This window comes from Gossypium hirsutum, chromosome D11, assembly GCF_007990345.1.
Source record: "Gossypium hirsutum isolate 1008001.06 chromosome D11, Gossypium_hirsutum_v2.1, whole genome shotgun sequence".
Classification (NCBI taxonomy): domain Eukaryota; kingdom Viridiplantae; phylum Streptophyta; class Magnoliopsida; order Malvales; family Malvaceae; genus Gossypium; species Gossypium hirsutum.
In genome coordinates, this window is record NC_053447.1 from 70,107,314 (window position 1) to 70,127,440 (window position 20,127).

Sequence of the window (20,127 nt, forward strand, 5' to 3'; positions counted from 1 at the left end):
GAAATTCAACATCATCAGATGGATTTACAATTAATATGTATATAGTTTTCTACGAATTTCATTACTCTGTACCTTCTTTGTTTAACTGCTCAATGGTAGCATTAAGGTCCCAACATCTCCTAACATCCCATCCTGTTTCTACCTCTTGTAGCTTTGGCGTCCATAAAGCTCCATTGCAAAAATTCTCCATTGCGGGATAGTCAATCACTGCTACGTCATGCAATGATGGGAACTTCAAAGTGCAATTCCCTGAGCAAAAGCTTTTGAGGTTTTTTAAATCATAAAGCGCCAAACATTTCAATTCCTTGAAAATAATCTCATGATATGTTTGTTTCATCTCCATCAATTGCAATTACTTCTCTTATCATTTCACATTCTACTTTCGTAACTATTTATATGATTAATATTTTAACAATCTAATTATTAGATTTAATAATTCTATATTCAACATCTGGATCATAAAAATATTAATTATATAAATATTCTGAAAGCATATAAAATTACTTTAAATTTTACCTTGTGTAAGTGAATCCTAATCCTTTTTAATATAATATTTAACAATTTAATAATTTTTATTTATTAAAATTTTATATATAAACAACTTAAATTTTTTAATGTTTACATATAATATTATATGTTACTATATATTTAATATTTATGTGTTATAAACTACATAATATATAGAAATAACATAATATAATATATTACAAAATTAATAAATAATCTCAAGCCTTGACTGCTTTGAACCTAAGCTCAACCCATATTTTAAATAAGCTTAATTTTTTTTTATCCAAACTCATTTTTTTTAGTAGATCTTCAAATTTGGGTGGATAGCCCGCCTCTCAAATAAGTCTATATCACACCCACAATCTGAACACAATTAAGGCTTTAGTAAAACTGGCAAAGATACTTGAAACACCAATAGGTTCAAAATCATGGTATGTTGTTTGAAATTGATTTTTGATATAATAACAAATTTAGTCCTCAATATTTATTGTCGAAACCTTTTTGGTGATTCGGCTTTTTATTCTTAAAAAAAAACGAAGATGGAGTCGCTACCAATCCTTTTTATTAGGTGTGATCGGATAACTTCGTAATTTGATTATTTTAATACAAAATTTAGATTTACTAAAATGATAATTTTTGGTCTACAAAATCCAGGAAATGGGTTCGAGAGTCGGTTACACAAAAGGAAGGATTAGCACTCTCGCAACGCTCAAAATTGGTACATAGTTGATTAATTGATGTCTTAATGTCGAGAATTGAAAATTTGAAGAGAATTTAAAATACAATCCCTTTTTGCATAATGTTATTTTCAATTAAAATCACTTAAATAAATTAAAACGAATGTAAAAGGCCTTCTTATCTCGAGGTAACCAAAACGAAAAGGTCATGTCTCGTAAGTTAGGACACGACATCTCGAATTCTCGAAAATAAGATTGCTCATTATTTAATTAATATTTACATATCATGTGTTTTTAGTTTAAAAAGGATGTTCGGTTATCTAGGTTCAAAGGAAAAGTCGAACCCTGTAAGGAAGGGCACAACTTTTCGAATCTCCAAATTCAGAACATTGCCTTGGTTTTAAAATTTCCCTTTTTTATGCATCGAGTAAAAATGAATGTAACATTCAAAATAATGTGCATTTAACTTATTTGGGCATAGTATGAAAACAGACAAATATATTTAAACATAATGCATGATATAGCGATAGCAAAATAATATAAAATAGTCATGTGGGTAGAACATCTATATTAGAATGATAAATAATAAATAAATAAATACTATAATAATGATAATGTAATTATAATAATAAGAATATTAATTCATAATAATAATGACAATAGTCATATCACTATCATAATACCAAAATAAATAAATAAATAAGAAATGTAATAACCATCTAAAAATGCATAAATAAAAAATAAAAAGATATAAATAATATAAATTTGAAGTGCTAAAAAAAGAATAAAGGTAATTAAAGATGTGAAATTAAATAAATAGATGATTAAATTGAAATTTAAATAATGAATTATATAAAATAAATGAATAAAAAAAGGAATAAAATATAGCACGCGAAAAAAAAGGGGCCGAATGGGAAAATATTCCCAACCTCATTATGTGCACCATTTCCCAGAGGGACCAAAATAAAAAAAATTCAAAATTAAACAGTACAAATTTAAAAAGAAAAAACCAGAAATATGACTGTATTGAAAAGCATTTAAAAAGCGGAATGACTAGGGCCACAATTAGACCCTTGTCGCAAAAACACACAGATCCTGCTAGTAATTGGGTCAGGTCTCGGGTCGCATCAAAACGACATCGTTTTGGGGCTTCTGAGACCTGCCCCAAACGACGTCATATACTGACCCCTATATATGCCAAAAATTTCCCAAAAAATTCATTTCAAAATTAGTTTAAAAAAAATTTTGAAAACCCTTTTTTCTCTCCACCCTCCTCTGTGTCTGGCCATTGAGACGCCGTGGGCCACTATGGACACCGGTCATCGGCGACAGTGACCATCGCCTCCGGTGGTCGGAGTCCAAAAAACCCCTTCTTTCAGCCCTTTTCAACCTTATAACCCGAATCTAAAGGCAAATGCCTTAAAATAATAAAAAAACGAAAAAGATTTCGGCTTTTCCCCCTTTCTGGTTGCGCCCTTTCATTTCTCCTTTTATTGAAGCCCAAACGAAACCCTAATGGGTTCAGCGACTTTCGAGATTGAGAGAGACCCTCGACGGTGGTGCGAGACGAAGCCAAGTAAAAGGTTTTATATTTATTTATTGTTTTCGACTATAAAGAAACAAAGTAAATCACATTTCTTTTTGCTTAATGTTTGTATTCGATTTTTATTTTGATCTTCTTTATAAAAATACATGCGGTTTTCATGGCTTTTATAGCCAAATATTTATTTTTGTATTCTTTTTTGTTTCTACTGTTCTTCCATTTCCACTGTTTTGCTTTCTGTCCTCTTTCGTTTTCTCTTTGCAAGTACCCATGGTGGTCAACGACGACTATGGGAGTCGTGCCTTGCCATTTTGGTGCAATAGTGGCAGGAGGCACTTTAGGCCTCGGGCGGTGAGCACACCGACGTGGTGGGGTGCAGCGCAAAAGGGGTACTTAGGGTTTTAGGTTTTCTGAAAAAAAGTTTAGGTTATGGGCTATTGGGCTTTGGGTATTAGGTTTAGCAGATAGATTGGGCTATTGGGCTCTTTTTTGTTTGGGCCAATCTATTTTGTAAATGGACTTAGACTTTTATTTTTGGTTTTTACTTTGTTTATTTATTTTTGGTTTCTGTTTGGGTCGGATGAAATTGAGCCCTTACATTTATATTTTCTGTCAATTTGGATACTATACTTTATTTTTTTTAGCTAAAATTGTTCTCAACTTTTAAAAAGAATCGAATTTAACCATTAACCTTTTAAAAATAGCCAATTTGCTTTTTTTAACGAAAATATTGACTAAAGAGTTAAAAATTTTAACTTCGCAACTCTCATGACAATTCACATATAGTTCATGTTATTTTTTTTTTGAATTTTCACGAACTATATATATATTTAAAGTTTTGAATTTTTATTCTTTGAATATTTTTTTATAAATTTTAAATTATTTATTGATGTGACATGTAAGATAAAAAATGTCATATTAGCATGAAGTGTACGTGGATTATCATGCGGGTTGTCACACCTATATTGTTAAAAATTAATGTTTTAACTAGCATTTCCATTTAAAAAAAAGCAATTTGATTATTTTTGAAATATTAATGGCCAAATTTAACTAAAAAAAGAAAGAGTAAGGCTTAAAATGATAAAAAAAATGTAAATGTTGATAGCTAAAATTGTCTTTATGTCCTTTTTTTTATGAATTTCTTTTAAGAAAAACCATTAGACTCTTTTTGAAATATTAATAGTCAATTTTAACTAAAAATAAAAAATAATAAAAAGATGTAAACATTGAGGGCTAAAATTTTCACCATGCCTTAATATTTTTTTTTACAGATTTGAACAAAAAAAATCAACATAAAAGTATTTATTATTATTTTTAAATGGTTTTTAAAACTTTTAACAATTGAGTTGCTGCATGAGCTTGGGAAACTTTGGAACCTAAAATATTGTTTTTATTGTTTATTATAATATTAATTTAGCATTATAAATAAATTATTGTAATATTAATAATATGATAATAAAAAAGTAATATTAATTAATTTTAAAAAATGTTTTTTAAGCAAAATCTTAAAGTAAAAAATAATAGATAAGTTTTAAAATTAAAAATAAGAAAAATAAACTTTCAAAGATTTAGGGTAGATTTGGATGAACAGTACGTCTACATACATGCGGTTAGTGTAAAAACAAAGGCGGCAGCGTAATTAGATACGATAACTTGAGAATAAATTAAACACACACAGGGCACCCTTCATCCAAACCCACCCTTAATCTTGTCTAAACTGAAAAATAAGAGAGTTCTACATGAAAGACGGTTTCTTGGGAATTTATCATGGTGCCTTTTGCCCTCATGAATATTTTCCTCTAAGAAAATAAAAATGTTATCTTGGCTAGTTGGCTAATATAAAAATATATATGTTTATAATTTTGGAATATGTTAGATTTGTTTGAGGATCAAATTTATAAAATTTGTAAATGCAAAAAGTTAAATTTATTAAATTAGAATCAAATTAATAAAATATGTAAATGTTAAAGACTACTTGTATTATTAAATCAATTTAAAAACCATCACATCATCATTTTTATTAACAATTTAATGAGTCTTTAGTTGTCTCCTTCGTTTGCTTTTCTTATTTTCTTTTTTGTTTTTATAAAATGAGTTTTTCTCCTTAAAAAAACAAAAGGTCGGAGAGAAGCACACTATAGCAAATAATGGTTCCACAAAATATTTTTCATAGCATTTTCCTTTTATAAGTCTTAATATTTGATACACTTGTAATATACAATTTCTTTTTAATTTTATAAACAGACTTAAAAAATTGTCATGTGTCTCATTTTTTATATTTATATTTTAAAATATTTTATTATATCTCATAAGACATTTGTCATTACATCGACTCTATTTGTAGAGTTTAAAAACTTCATTAACAATGTACCAAATATTTTTTTTGAGATAATTTCCATAAAATATACCTATGCCATAAGTAGGGGTGTTTTTATTTGAAAAATACCACAAAATTTGTAGGGTAAATTACACTTGAGGTCACTAAACTATTAGTAAATTTACGTTTTGATCATTTAATTTAAAAAAAAAGTTATAAAATAGTTACTGAACTATTCGAAAGTTTTCATTTAAGTCATTAGACTGTTAAAAGCACTGCCATGTGGTCTTCTTGGTTCGCACCGCTTACACTGATCAAAAGCTCTCCTTCTCTTTCTCTTCTACAGTTTAGTATTTTTCATGAAACAACTTTGAACGTCACAAATCTATAAACCAAAATCCAAACAACAATTTCTTATTTGATCTCCAACACTGATCATCAAATTGACTTAGATCTAAGGTATGTTATCCTACTCGTCGATGTGTATTGATCCACTGTATCAATTGTTGAATTGTCACTTGGACCTTGCTAGTAAAACTTTAAAAAAAAAACTTCAACAACCCAATGAATTAAATAAAAACTTTTGAATAGTTTAATGATCATTTTATAACCTTTTGAAGTTGAATGACCAAAACATAAACTTACTAATAATTTAATGATTTTGGGTGTAGTTTACTCTTTTCTTTTCTTTTCTTCGGTGTAATTATTTTTATTCCATAATCATGGCGTGATTGGGAGTATTGGCCAAAATTTTGTATGATAAAAGATGGGTAGAAAAAGAGAAACGGGAAAGAAAGATAGCAAAAAAGTGTTATAATGAAACAAAAGTCCACAACTTTATTGGATAATGAAATTTTCAAAGTTTGAATCTAAATTTTCTTCTTAAAAATATAATATAATTTACCACTGTATTCATCCTAATTATTAGTAAAAAAACTTATTTTGATTTGTTGAAGAATACTATTTAAGCTATTCTGAACCTTATAAATTTTGATATATTATTTCTCCTGTTTCTACTCTAAAGATGGATAGAGAAGAAAACTAACATGCACCATAAAAAAAATAATTTTATCAACATTTATCAGTATCAGAAAAAGGTCATAAAATTCTCCTTATTAATATCAACGACTAGGGTGTCGGAGAAAAGTTTTCAGATAACTTGACCAATAGTGTTGGTATAATGTTTGTATTTACACCAAGTCTTACATATAGTGGTAAAACACATTGCATTCTCAATGAGAGACGTAAATTCGAACCATAAAAATGATATTATTGGGAGGGGTAGTCATAAACCTTTAACATCAGGTACGCAGAGAATATAATGGTTAAGAGATTCAACTTTTTTTATCTCTTTATTTATTTGTAATTTAGTGGTATATCTTGCGACTACAAACTAGAGAATACAATTCAAGCAGCGAAGAAAAATGAAAATTGGGTTCCAAAAAATATTGACTGCCAAAAAGATCAACAATTCTACCTGCAATCCAAATCAATGCCTAATATTCAGCTTTGTAAACCAAATGGTGCACGAATCACCACTATGGATAATAAAGCAGGCTAATATATTTTACATGTTAACAAGATCAAATTGTCTGAAAACACAAAGAATGCTTGAAATACAATCCCAAGAATATAAAACCATAAAATCTCCAAAGTCAAGATTCAGTACTTGCTCACAAGAAATTGCCATTTAAGAACCTCTTCAAAATACCTCTCCTTTTGTCTTTTCATTTCGAAATCATCATCTCACTTCAATTATTTTGTCCGTCTCTTCAGACACCTCATATTCTGTAATAACAAGGAGTCACATATAACAAGATGAGACTTGCATTTATACTTGAGCATATAAATTCAATGTCAGATGGATTTACAATAAGCTTACAAGGTGACAATTAACATGTATATATTTCTACGAATTTCAGTACTCTGTACCTTCTTTGTTTAACTGCTCAATGGTAGAATTAAGGTCCCGAGTACATTTTCTAACATCCTGTTCTGTTTGTACCTCTTGTAGCTTTGGCGTGCTTAAAGCTCCATTGCAAAAATTCTCTATCGCGGGACAGTCAATCACTGTTATGTCATCCAATGATGGGAACTTCAAAGTGTAGTTCCCTGAACAAAAGCTTTTGAGGTTTTGTAAACCCTTAAGCTCCAAACATTTCAACTCCTCGAAAATAATCTCTTGATATGTTGCTTCATCTCCATCACTTGCAATTACTTCTCTCATCATTTCACATCCTCGTATCTTCAGTGTAACAAGCTGCTCCAAACATTGGGCTTTCGAGGATGTAATCAGCTCTACCATCTCTTTGCAGTAACCAACCTCCAAAGTTGTAAGATTTCGCAAAGATGAGGAAGCACGTTCTATATTGATTAAGCTGCCACACTTGTGAACTTCAAGAGTTTCAAGATTAGTACAAATGTGATGGAGGGGAGAGCCCTGCTTCCATAGATGTGTCATCTTATCAACACCTTTCAATGTTAACTGCTTAATTCGAGGGAGCAACATTGTCACGTCTCTCTCCTCACCAACATCACCTTCGTAAGGAGACAACTCATTAAAATTGCAATTGACCATCTCAATCTTTTCCAAATTGGAAAATCTTTGTAGGAAACGGAATGAAAAAACTGTTGAATCATTGAGGTATTCAGTGATTTCAAGAACTTTAATATGGGAAAACAAGTCAATCGCAAATTGGCCACCGGTGATCGTTGCGATGTCTTCAGTAGTAAGTGAAATCTGTTCCAGTTGAGGGATTATCTGAGAAGTCAACAACAAATGATGATATATTTGACTGGTTTTTGAATTGCAGAGAAATAGGAAGGTCTAACACAAACATGAGGCAATAAAAGAACCAATGAATTAAAAAACAGGCATTGATTAATTCTGCACTTTTCAATGCTTGATTTTGTTGTTTACTATTATTAAAAGGAAAATAAAATGCCATAAGATAAGATTATTTTGATTAAAAAAATGTGCTAACATTTAAACAGGGACATTAGTTCAGTGACAAAGGCTGACGTGTTAGGAACTTTGAATTTAAGTCCCACCGTATTCAAATGCACAAGTTTTCTCTATATTTATTCTGATTAATTATCATATTCTTGGTAAAAAAAATTTTTTATTCCCAAAATATTTATAATATTTTTTTATTTTTATTTCAGTCTCAACTTTATTTTTGATATTTTTCATGTTCGCTTTATAGTCCATATATGGAGTTTATGACTGCCCCTCCTAACAATGTTATCTCTAAAATTTGAATATGTGTTCTTCCTTTGAAAGTACAATATACTTTATTACTACACCAAACCCTTATTAGTTCAATCCCAACTCTTCACCCCTGAAATAAAGCTATGCTAGATTTCGACATTCATTATGATGCATTCTAGTTGATCTTGTTTTCACCTACTACCCTTGATCTTTGGATTAGAACTTTTAAAATAAAAAATTAAATTTTAACATTTTTAAGTATAGAGTTCACAAAATAATCTTATATGTTGCTAATGTCACTATCGGGTTAATATAAAAATAAAACATTTAAAAATTTAATATAGTTAAGCGATCAAAAAAGAAAAAATCGAATAGTTAAAAAATTATTTTGCAAGTTTTCATAGTTAGATGATCAAAAAATGAAATTTACTAATAATTGGGTAGTACCCTTCTTTATATTACCATAAGTGTATGAATTACTTCCAAGTTCCAATTTTTTAAGTGTTGGGTTTGAATCTTTGGAAATCAAAAGAGAAAGAAATTGGTAGCTTGATCCTCTGGTTTTAACAATTCCTTTTGTACCAGAAAAATAGATTCCATTGCCGTATTCATAGTCTTATAGGATTAGGACTTTATAGTAACAAGCAAAAATATACAAGGATCAATTGTAAAATAACCCTTTTAGTTTTGAAGACCAATATTTGTGTTTCTAGCTTTGTATATAGTTGGGTGTCCAAATAAAATGCATGTGGATTAAATTATAAAGTAATAACTTACGAAGATAGGATAAAATCTGAAGTTAATGATGAATTTTTTTAATAAATGAAAACTAAATGCATATGGTTGAGAGGAAATAAATTATTGGAACCCACCCATTGTTTGAAAAGTCAAAAAGGGTGGGCACCGAAAGTAGAAAGTAAAATTGGTTGGCAAGTTGGGTTAAAAGTTGGCATGGGATAATTGCAATTTTGGTCCCTAATTGTATAGGGACATTGCAAGTTGATCCTTGAACCTCAACTATAAATAGGCCTAACCATTTCTTACTTTCTTCATCCCACACTTGCCATTCTCTACTTAAGGCAATTGTTCTCTCTCCCTATTTGTAAACTTTCACTTGTATTTTTGGAGTGAAATATATTTGGTAGTGCCCGAGGACGTAGGCAAAATTTGCTGAACCTCGTTAAAATTCTAATGTTCTTTATTTTTTTGTTCTGCATATTTTGCAAGTGTCATTGTAGTAATTTATTGTGCTATTAAATTACGATAGAGGGATATTCTGGCTAGGAAAGATCTGGAATGTAAGCGATCCTCGTGATCCACCTCTCTTTCCTGGGAATTGAACTTAGTGTGATTTTTTAGTACAATAATTTTACTCTTTCACACGCTTCCGCGCAACAATTGGTATCAGAGCCAGGTTCGTACTTGGGGAATACGACCGTTTATGGTACTATTCACGTATACGGCACTATTCACGTATATAGTACTATTCACGTATACAGCACTATTCACATATACGGTACTGTTCACGTATACAGTAGTTGGGATTGAGGAGAAAAATGGCAGCAGCATCGTCATCAGCAAGGACTACTGTGACAAATGCAAAATTTGAAGTAGAGAAATTTGACGGTACCAATAATTTTGGTATGTGGCAGTGTGAGATCCTGGATGTCTTATGTCAGCAAGAGCTGGATATAGCCCTTGAAGAAAAACCTGACAAGATGGATGACAAGGAGTGGGCCAAGATCAATAGACAGGCGTGTGGTACAATCCGCCTATGTTTGGCCAAAGAGCAGAAGTACTCCGTCATGAGGGAGACATCAGCGAAGAAGCTGTGGGATACATTGGAAGAAAAGTTTCTAACGAAAAGTCTTGAAAATAGGCTTTATATGAAAAAGAAACTTTTTCGGTTCACGTATGCACCCGGTATGTCGATGAATGACCATGTGAACTCATTCAATAAAATTTTAGCAGACTTGCTAAATTTGGATGAGAAATTTGAAGATGAAGACAAGGCATTATTGTTGTTGAATTCCCTTCCTGATGAATATGATCATCTTACCACCACATTGCTTCATGGGAAAGATTCAATCACATTTGATGCAGTCTGTAGTGCGTTGTATAGATCTGAGACTCGAAAGAAAGATAAAAGAGATCACAGAGATACAACTGCAAAAGTCTTAACAGTAAGAGGTCGTTCACACAGCAGCAAACCTGGTAGAAGGGGTAAGTCCAAAGGGAGACCCGCCAAAGATGAATGTGCCTTTTGTCGTGAGAAAGGGCATTGGAAAAAGAATTGTCCTAAGTTACAAAAGGGCAAGTCTATTTCTAATGCATGTGTAGCGGAGCATGATGAGGAGTCAGACTTTAGCTTGGTTGGCATGGCAATGGCATGTCAAACGGATGAGTGGATATTGGATTCGGGATGTACTTACCATATGTGTCCTAATAAGGACTGGTTTTCTAGTCTTGAAGAACTAGAAGGTGGAGTTGTTTTTATGGGCAATGATAGTGCCTGTAAGACAATGGGTGTAGGTACAATCAAATTGAAGAACCATGACGGCTCAATCCAAGTTCTGACAGATGTTCGCTATGTACCCAGCTTGAAGAAAAATCTCATCTCATTAGGGGCCCTAGAATCTAAAGGGCTCACAATCACTTTGAGAGATGGATTACTAAAGGTAGTAGCTGGGGTATTGACGGTGATGAAAGGCACTAGAAGAAATAACTTGTACTATTTAAATGGAAGTACAGTTATTGGATCAACATCAACAGCTTCTGCGAAAGATGCAGATTCAGAGGCTACCAGGTTATGGCATAGGCGATTGGGACATGCTGGTGAAAAAGCTTTGCAGACTTTGGCGAAGCAAGGCTTGTTGAAAGGTGCAAATTCTTGCAAATTGGAATTCTGTGAACATTGTGTTCTGGGCAAGCAGACGAGGGTAAAATTTGGTTCAGCAATTCACAATACGAAAGGAATTCTGGACTATGTTCACAGTGACGTGTGGGGACCTACCAAAGTGGCTTCTTTGGGAGGTATGCACTATTTTGTCACTTTTCTTGATGATTATTCAAGAAAAGTATGGGTGTATCTAATGAAAAGAAAAAATGAAGTTTTGGATGCATTTCTAAAGTGGAAGAAGATGGTGGAGACTCAGACAGGTCGAAAGGTCAAACGACTTCGATCAGATAATGGTACTGAGTACAAAAATGATCCATTTCTACAAGTATGTCAAGATGAGGGCATTGTGCGACACTTCACTGTTCGAGATACACCACAGCAGAATGGGGTGGCAGAACGCATGAATCGGACTATACTGGAGAAAGTTCGATGTATGTTGTCCAATGCTGGATTGGGCAAGGAATTTTGGGCTGAGGCAGTTACATATGCGTGCCATCTAATTAACCGATTGCCATCAGCTGCAATAAATGGAAAAACTCCTATGGAGATGTGGACTGGTAAACCTGCTACTGATTATGATTCTTTACATGTTTTTGGTTCCACTGCATATTATCATGTAAAAGAATCTAAGTTAGACCCAAGAGCAAAGAAAGCATTATTCATGGGTATAACTGGTGGTGTAAAAGGATACCGTCTCTGGTGTCCTGATATAAGGAAGATTGTTTTCAGTAGAGATGTAACTTTTGATGAATCAACCATGATGAAGAACGAGGATTCACAAAAGGATGACAAAACCAGTAGTACTTTGCAGCAGGTGGAGTTTGAAAAGGTTAATGATGATCCAGCTAATATTGAAAGAACAAATGATGAAGAAGTTTCGACCCAAGAACTTCTACAGCAACAAGATTCAATTGCATATAGGAGGCTAAGAAGAGAGATTCGTAAGCCTGCTCGCTTTGACGATATGGTGGCCTATGCACTTCCAATTGCAGATGATGATGTTCCTTCCACTTACACAGAAGCAATAAGTAACTCTGATGGTGTAAAGTGGAAGCAAGCTATGAATGAAGAAATGCAGTCTCTTCATAAAAATAGGACTTGAGAGTTGGTGAGACTGCCCAAGGGAAAGAAGGCAATTGGATGCAAATGGGTATATGCAAAGAAGGAAGGATTTCCTGGTAAAAATGAAATTCGATACAAGGCTAGATTGGTAGCAAAGGGTTACGCTCAGAAAGAAGGAATAGACTACAATGAAGTGTTTTCTCCAGTTGTGAAGCATTCGTCTATTCGGATTTTGCTAGCCTTGGTTGCGCAATATGATCTTGAACTAGTTCAGCTTGATGTGAAGACCGCGTTTTTACACGGTGATTTGGAAGAGGAAATCTATATGACTCAGCCAGATGGATTCAAGGTTGCTAGAAAAGAAAATTGGGTTTGCAAACTGACAAAGTCACATTATGGATTGAAGCAATCTCCGAGGCAGTGGTACAAGCGATTTGATCAGTTCATGAAAGGGCAAAGGTACACAAGAAGTAAATTTGATCATTGCGTGTATTTTCAGAAGCTACAAGAAGGAACTTTCATATACTTGCTCTTATATGTTGATGATATGCTAATAGCATCTAAGAGCAAAGTTGAGATTGAAAGATTGAAGACTCAACTCAATCTCAAGTTTGAGATGAAAGATCTAGGAGAAGCTAAAAAGATTCTCGGCATGGAAATATGTAGAGATAGAGCTCATGGCAGAGTTAGCTTGTCTCAGAAGCAGTATTTGAAGAAAGTACTACAGCAGTTTGGCATGAACGAGCAGACCAAACCTGTAAGTACCCCGTTGGCTTCTCATTTCAAGCTTTCTGCACAACTATCTCCTTCGATGAATACGGAACGGGAATACATGTTGCAAGTTCCGTATTCTAATGCAGTGGGTAGCTTGATGTATGCAATGGTGTGTACAAGACCCGACATTTCACAGGAAGTTAGTATAGTGAGCAGGTATATGCATAATCCTGGAAAAGGACATTGGCAAGCTGTGAAATGGATTCTACGGTATATTCAGAAGACCGTGGATGTTGGATTACTGTTCAAGCAGGATAATACACTTGGTAAAGGTGTTATTGGGTACGTTGATTCTGACTATGCCGGTGATTTGGACAAGCGAAGATCAACCACCGGTTATGTGTTTACACTTGCTGGAGGACCAATAAGTTGGAAGTCTACACTACAGTCTACAGTTGCATTGTCAACCACAGAAGCCGAGTACATGGCTGTAACAGAGGCTGTAAAGGAGGCTATTTGGTTACAAGGTATGGCTAAAACCTTGGGGTTGGTTCAGGAGCATATTAACGTGTATTGTGATAGTCAAAGTGCTATTCATTTAGCAAAGAATCAAGTCTATCATGCACGTACAAAACATATCGACGTACGATTCCATTTTGTGCGGGAAATTATTGAAGAGGGGAAAATTTGTCTTCAGAAGATCAAGACTGCAGATAATCCCGCAGATATGATGACCAAGGTGGTAACATCAACCAAGTTCGAACATTGTTTGAACTTGATTAATATCCTGCAAGTTTAACAGTTGAAGAAGGCACTATCAAGTATTGTTGTCAAAGGCAGAAAGAATTGTGTGAAGATAAGATTATCCTAATCAAATCTTCAAGGTGGAGATTATTGGAACCCACCCATTGTTTGAAAAGTCAAAAAGGGTGGGCACCGAAAGTAGAAAGTAAAATTGGTTGGCAAGTTGGGTTAAAAGTTGGCATGGGATAATTGCAAGTTTGGTCCCTAATTGTATAGGGACATTGCAAGTTGATCCTTGAACCTCAACTATAAATAGGCCTAACCATTTCTTACTTTCTTCATCCCACACTTGCCATTCTCTACTTAAGGCAATTGTTCTCTCTCCCTATTTGTAAACTTTCACTTGTATTTTTGGAGTGAAATATATTTGGTAGTGCCCGAGGACGTAGGCAAAATTTGCTGAACCTCGTTAAAATTCTAATGTTCTTTATTTTTTTGTTCTGCATATTTTGCAAGTGTCATTGTAGTAATTTATTGTGCTATTAAATTACGATAGAGGATATTCTGGCTAGGAAAGATCTGGTATGTAAGCGATCCTCGTGATCCACCTCTCTTTCCTGGGAATTGAACTTAGTGTGATTTTTTAGTACAATAATTTTACTCTTTCACACGCTTCCGCGCAACATAAATGATTCAAGTAAGTCTTATGAACCATCTTTAAATGAAATTCTTTGTAAAGAGAGGATGAGAGACGTACCTTTCCAACGAGTAGCAGTTGTGACACTACATGGCTTAACTTCTTAATCTTTTTTGGCCAATGTGTCTTCAACCTTTTTAACATAGGACACGATATGTGGTGCATTCCTGGATAGAAACATACGAGATTTGGTAAAGTCCAAAGTGCAAGGGAGGATAACTGATTAAATTCAAACAAAATTTCATGTTTGTTTGATCCTTCAACTCTCTTTGAAATAATCTCCTCCACCCCACAGCTATCGATAATAAGGGTCTCAAGTTGCTGAAGATCTTTGGCCATTGAAAATGGAAACAGAGTTTTCAAACTCCAACATTCTTCGACATGTACTTCTCGAAGATTTTCAAAAGAAATATTTTCATTGGGATCCTTGTTCCATACATGCTTCAACTTTGGCAAGCGAAAGAGTTCCACTTGTCTTAATTTACTGGTCACGATGCATGCTTCTTCAATATCTAACATTTGGATTTGGAGTTGGAACACTTCTTCTAGTGAAGCACAATCAGTTACTCTTAATTTCTCCAACCTTTGGAAAACTCCAAGGAAAAAATGTGGGAAAATGTTCAACAATGAATCACAATGCTCCACTTCCAACTCTTTCAAATTAGAAAATGATTTTGAACAACGCTGCTCATACCACATCCTCTTCACATTCCTCAAATGGGAGATTGTGAGGTTCTCCAACTTGGGAAAAACAACCTACAATGCATTATTCATGCCAATGAAAACAATTATTAGAAGAGGTAAATATCACAACAAGAGAAAATTTTAAACTAATATTTTTAATTCTCAAGTGTTCAATTTCCTTATAATATTTAATATTTTAATAGTTCAACTAAGTCGAAAGTTCAAACCTAATCGAGTGAATTGTTATGCTATGTAAGTAATATGAGTTTGAAATTTTGGATTTGAATTTTATTTGCTAGATAAATAGTAAGAATGGAATACATTATGCATAAAAAGTATAATAACTTATTTCAAGTTGATTAATATAGTAGGAATTCAAATTTAATACTAAATACGCCTTAATAAATTCATGAATTTAAAAAATAGTCATGAATGTTATATTTATCCGTATTTTGTCACTAAATTTACATTATTTTAAAACCAAAGATCCATCCAATACTTAATTGAATTCAAATTTATAACTAAATTATCATAAAATCTTCATTAAAAGTAAACTTCAGTCATACGATACATGTATTTATATATATATATATATATATAACTAGTTTGTATTCTCTTCAGATGCACAGGTGTGCATATCAAATTTATAATTTTTTTATAACATTAGTTTTTGTTTAAAATATTTAATGAATTTCTTCGAAATGATTAATAAATTGAAAAGTAATGTAATTAATTTTTTAAAAATATTTAATTAATTTAGAATGAGTTATATTACTATTTTTTAATTTATAAAAATATTTAATATATCATAATTAAAAAAGTCATCATGGTTTGAATAGTAATATTAATATATTATATATTAAATAATATTATTAATAAATTCTTAAAAGTTATTTATTTATATATATTGTTAAATTAATTTATTTTAATGTCAAAATCATTAATATTCAATTTTTTGTAATTTTATATTTATCTTTGCTCTACTTTAATCAATCAATTTAACGACCTCTTATTATATTTAGAAAAATATAAATTTCATTTGATAAATGTTATTTTTATTCATCTTTTTTTTAAACTATATTTTAAGCATAACAATTTAATATTCATTAATTTTAATATGATAACATTAAAAGTTAATTAAATTAAGTAAAATCAATAAAGAGATAATTTATTTAAAATCAAATTTATATTTAACATATAAAAAATTATAAATAAAAAATTGAAACAAAAAGCATGCAATAACTTAAAAAAAACAGAAGGAAAGGAGAAAAAAAATTACCCAAAATGTCCAGCTTAAATTAGAGTGTCATGTGTAAAGAAAAACTACAATATGTATTTATTTCCTTTTTTGTAACCTCATATTGTTGTGGTATGTATATGATATGAAAGATACGCGAACAACCATAGCAACATAAAAGGAAAATTAAATGTATAAATGAAGACTCATTCAATAAAATAAGCCTAACCTTGTCGGAGAAAAATGTAGTAACGTTATCAACTTCGTCACCAATTATTACTTCTTTATCTTCATCTCTTGAAAATGTAGAAACAAAAGTAGTCATGTTTGAACAGCCAGTTACCTTAATTTTAACCAAGGATGGAAATTCAAGACATTTACTTCCCCGGTAAAAGCTTGTCATATCTGGACAAGACTCCACTATAATGGATTGTAGGCGAGGGAATATGCCAATGATCTTGCTACTATCTGTTATTGCTTCCTCAGCCATTGTAATTTGACACTCTTCTTGGATGACTTGTTCCAAATTACTGCATCTCTTGATTTCCATTTGCCGGAGTTGCCCTAGACTGAAGGCTGTTGAGAGGTAAAAAATGTACCTCAAATTATCGGAATCACAAATCTCCAGAAATTCAAGAGTTGTAAAATCCAACATTTCTTGAGGATTTTACTCCATATGTCTATCAGCTCCGGAAACTTGAGAACTTCAAATGCTTTAGACCACGATATCCAACCTAAGAAGCAACATATCAAAAAGTCGAACTTTCATATCGACATATTTAACAAGGGTCCTACAATGCTATTGTGAAAATGAATTACACAAATCATAATTAAATGTATATATCTTTCAATGAATTTTTAAATCAGCACCTGCTCTTTGTATAATTGCTCCACCGTGGCATTAAGGTCACCAGCCCAACGTCCCCTAACATCTATTTCTGTTAACTGCACTTTATGCAGTTTTGGTGTGATTAGCTTTCCTTGACAGAAGTTCTTCATTCTGGGACACTGGCTCAAAGTAACTTGTTCTAAGGATGACACCATAAGGTGTAATTCCCTGAACAAAGCTTGTGAGGTTTTGTAAACAATGAAGCTCCAAACGTTTCAGCACTCTAAAACAATCTCGTATGATGCTTCATCCCGTCGCTTGCAATTATTCTCTCATCACTTCACATTCTCTTATCCTCATAGTAACAAGGCACACAAACTTCGGGCATTGGAAGATGTTATTAGCTCTAACATCTTATTGCAGTTCCAGACATCTAAAGTTGTAAGAGTTCAAAAATGAAAGATCAAATCCTAAATTAATCAAATTCTGACACTTCAAACTCCGAGACATTTGAGACTTGCACAATATGGTCAGTAGGGAGTCTGTTCCACAGATGTCTTATGTTCTTAACCAGAAACAATTTCAACTTCTTGATCTTTGGGATCGTGATGATCATGTCTTCATCTTCACATGCATCGCTTTCAAAAGAAGCTAGCTCTTTGAAATTGCAAGAGCCCAGCTCAAGGCTTTCAAGATTGTAAAACCTTTTAAGGAAAGAAATTGGGAAAACAGCTGATACATCAGAGTAGCAAGAAATCCGAAGAAATTTATATTGCAAAATAAGTCGGATTCATACTGGCCATCACTTATCATCTCAATATCACCATGACTAACTGAAACACTCTCCAATTGAGGGATAACCTAAGAAGCAACAAATAAGAACAATGAGTTTTATAAAGTATTTGATTTAGAATTTCATTTAAATAGAAAGACCTAACACAAAATAACAACAATAAGATATGATATAAGCCCGTAAAGGAACTACGAAATCAAATGTTTGAAGTGATATGTATTTGAAGTTTTAATTTCTAGATTAAAATATGCATGTTAGATTTTTTTTTAAAGAAATGCAATATAATTTATTAACTTGTAAAGAGTTACAAAGAATTCGATATTAAAATAAAATTTAGAACGGTTAGAGATTGTTGGTTAGATAGGAAAACTATGAATTCAGTGATTATTTTAATTATTTTGTATTTTCAAATGAATATTTGAATGGATGTACCAGTTGAGAGGTACAAATGATTAAATACAATTTATAAACTTTGCCAAAAAAAAAAAAGGGTGCAGTTCATACCTTTTCAATGAGGAAAAGTGGATGTTGGATTTGGGATTCTTCATGCCCATATCTTAATCCTCCCGCAGCTAAGTATGCTTAATTGCTTTAGTGCAGTCCATGTTGTTTTATGCATTCTTGGGTAGAATATGTTAGGATGGTAGATTCCAAAGTTGAAGGTAGAGCAATTATTAATGCAAAACAATTTCCTGTTCGTCCGATTCTTCAACGCTCTTTGAACAATCTCCTCTAACCCACACCTATTAATGTAAGTGCTTCAAGTTGCTGAAGATTGTTGGCAATTGAAAATGGAAACAAGGTTTCAAGCTCCACATTCCTGAATGGTTACTTGTTGTAGACTTTCAAAGAAATATTTCCTTTGTGATTCTTGGTCCAAACATGCTTCAACTTTGGTAGGCGAACGAGATTCACTTTTTTAATTGACTGTCTATCACATATGTTTCCTCAATATCTAAATCTTGTACTTGGAGTTGGAACACTTTTCTAGTGAAGCACAATCAATCACTATTAATTTCTCCAATCTTTGGAAAGCCCAAAAAAAGGTGAAAAGATGTTCAACAATGCATCACATTCCTTAACAGTCAACTCTTTAGCATAGAAAAGGAATCGTATGAAGTTGGTCGAACCATATCCTCTTTACATTCCTCAAATGGGAGATTGTGATTTTCTCCAAGTTGGGAAAAGCAACCTACAATGCATTATCATGCCAATGAAACAATGATTAAAAGAGTTAAATATAACAACAAAAGGAAAAAAGAGAAATGAAAAATGCACTGCACTGAAAAGAGCACCTTATTATTGAACAAAACTTCATGGTAGGGATATCTTTCACAGAATTATGGATGAATTCCTTCAACTCCGAACAATTTCTATCTCAAGAATCGTTAAGACTGGGAATTCAACGGTATAATCTTCATGGCAAAATCCGATGAGTTTCTGAAGACCCTTCAATTTGAGGGAGTTCAATCGGGGTAAGCGGATTAGAGCTCTCTTTTGAATGTTTGTTGGATCATCTTATCCGTTGATATTATCTCCTGTATGCACTTGCATTCACTAATTTCCAAGCATTTGAGCTGCTGCAAATATTCAGGCATGGAGTCAGATAAGACATATTTTAAGTTGCGCAGCCCTCAATGATCAAACTTGTCAATTTTGAGTTGAACAAAACGCTTGGGATCCATATTCTTTCAATGCCAATTGAGGATAGTTTCACTTCTCCAGCTTAGGAACAATATCTGCACACAAGCACTTGTTTACTTGCCAAATCTAATCTAAGGCAAATTCAAAAAAAGCTCTTAATTTGATATTTCCATTGGCTTTAATGCTACACAAAATATTATTAAAAAAAATGTAATTTAGTTTATACAAAACATTAAGTGAATGTCTTGTGTAATTGAATAATAATTGTGTAGTTTATACAAACATTATAAAATTTGTAAAAATAAGTGTAATGGATTAAAATGCATGCACTGGATGAAGAAAAAAGTATTAATACCTTTGCTTGAAAAGGCACTTTCTTGTGGAGATATGGAAGTTGAACTTTCTTTTTGGAGCAAAAGCTAACGAGATTCGGTAGACCCTGCAGTGTCAGTGACTCAAGTTGAAGAAATTCAATTTTCTGACCGCATCACTATCTTTAAGATATTGACCATCTCACCATTTGATATGCAATTCCTCAGTTGCGAAAATAATCCCAACTTCTGATTCAT

At 32.5% G+C, this 20,127-nt stretch overlaps 1 protein-coding gene across 1 annotated transcript; it reads right to left on the reverse strand.

Moving 5' to 3' along the window:
• Nucleotides 1–6,745: 6,745 nt before the first annotated feature.
• Nucleotides 6,746–17,872, reverse strand: LOC107925783 (uncharacterized). The gene is made up of 5 exons (XM_041105128.1): nt 17,163–17,872; nt 16,522–17,026; nt 14,432–15,127; nt 6,977–7,805; nt 6,746–6,832 (listed from the first exon to the last, which is right to left on the reverse strand). Exons 2-5 carry the CDS (start codon nt 16,945–16,947, stop codon nt 6,786–6,788), a joined length of 1,998 nt encoding a protein of 665 aa, XP_040961062.1. The 5' UTR covers nt 16,948–17,026; nt 17,163–17,872; the 3' UTR covers nt 6,746–6,785.
• Nucleotides 17,873–20,127: the final 2,255 nt, after the last annotated feature.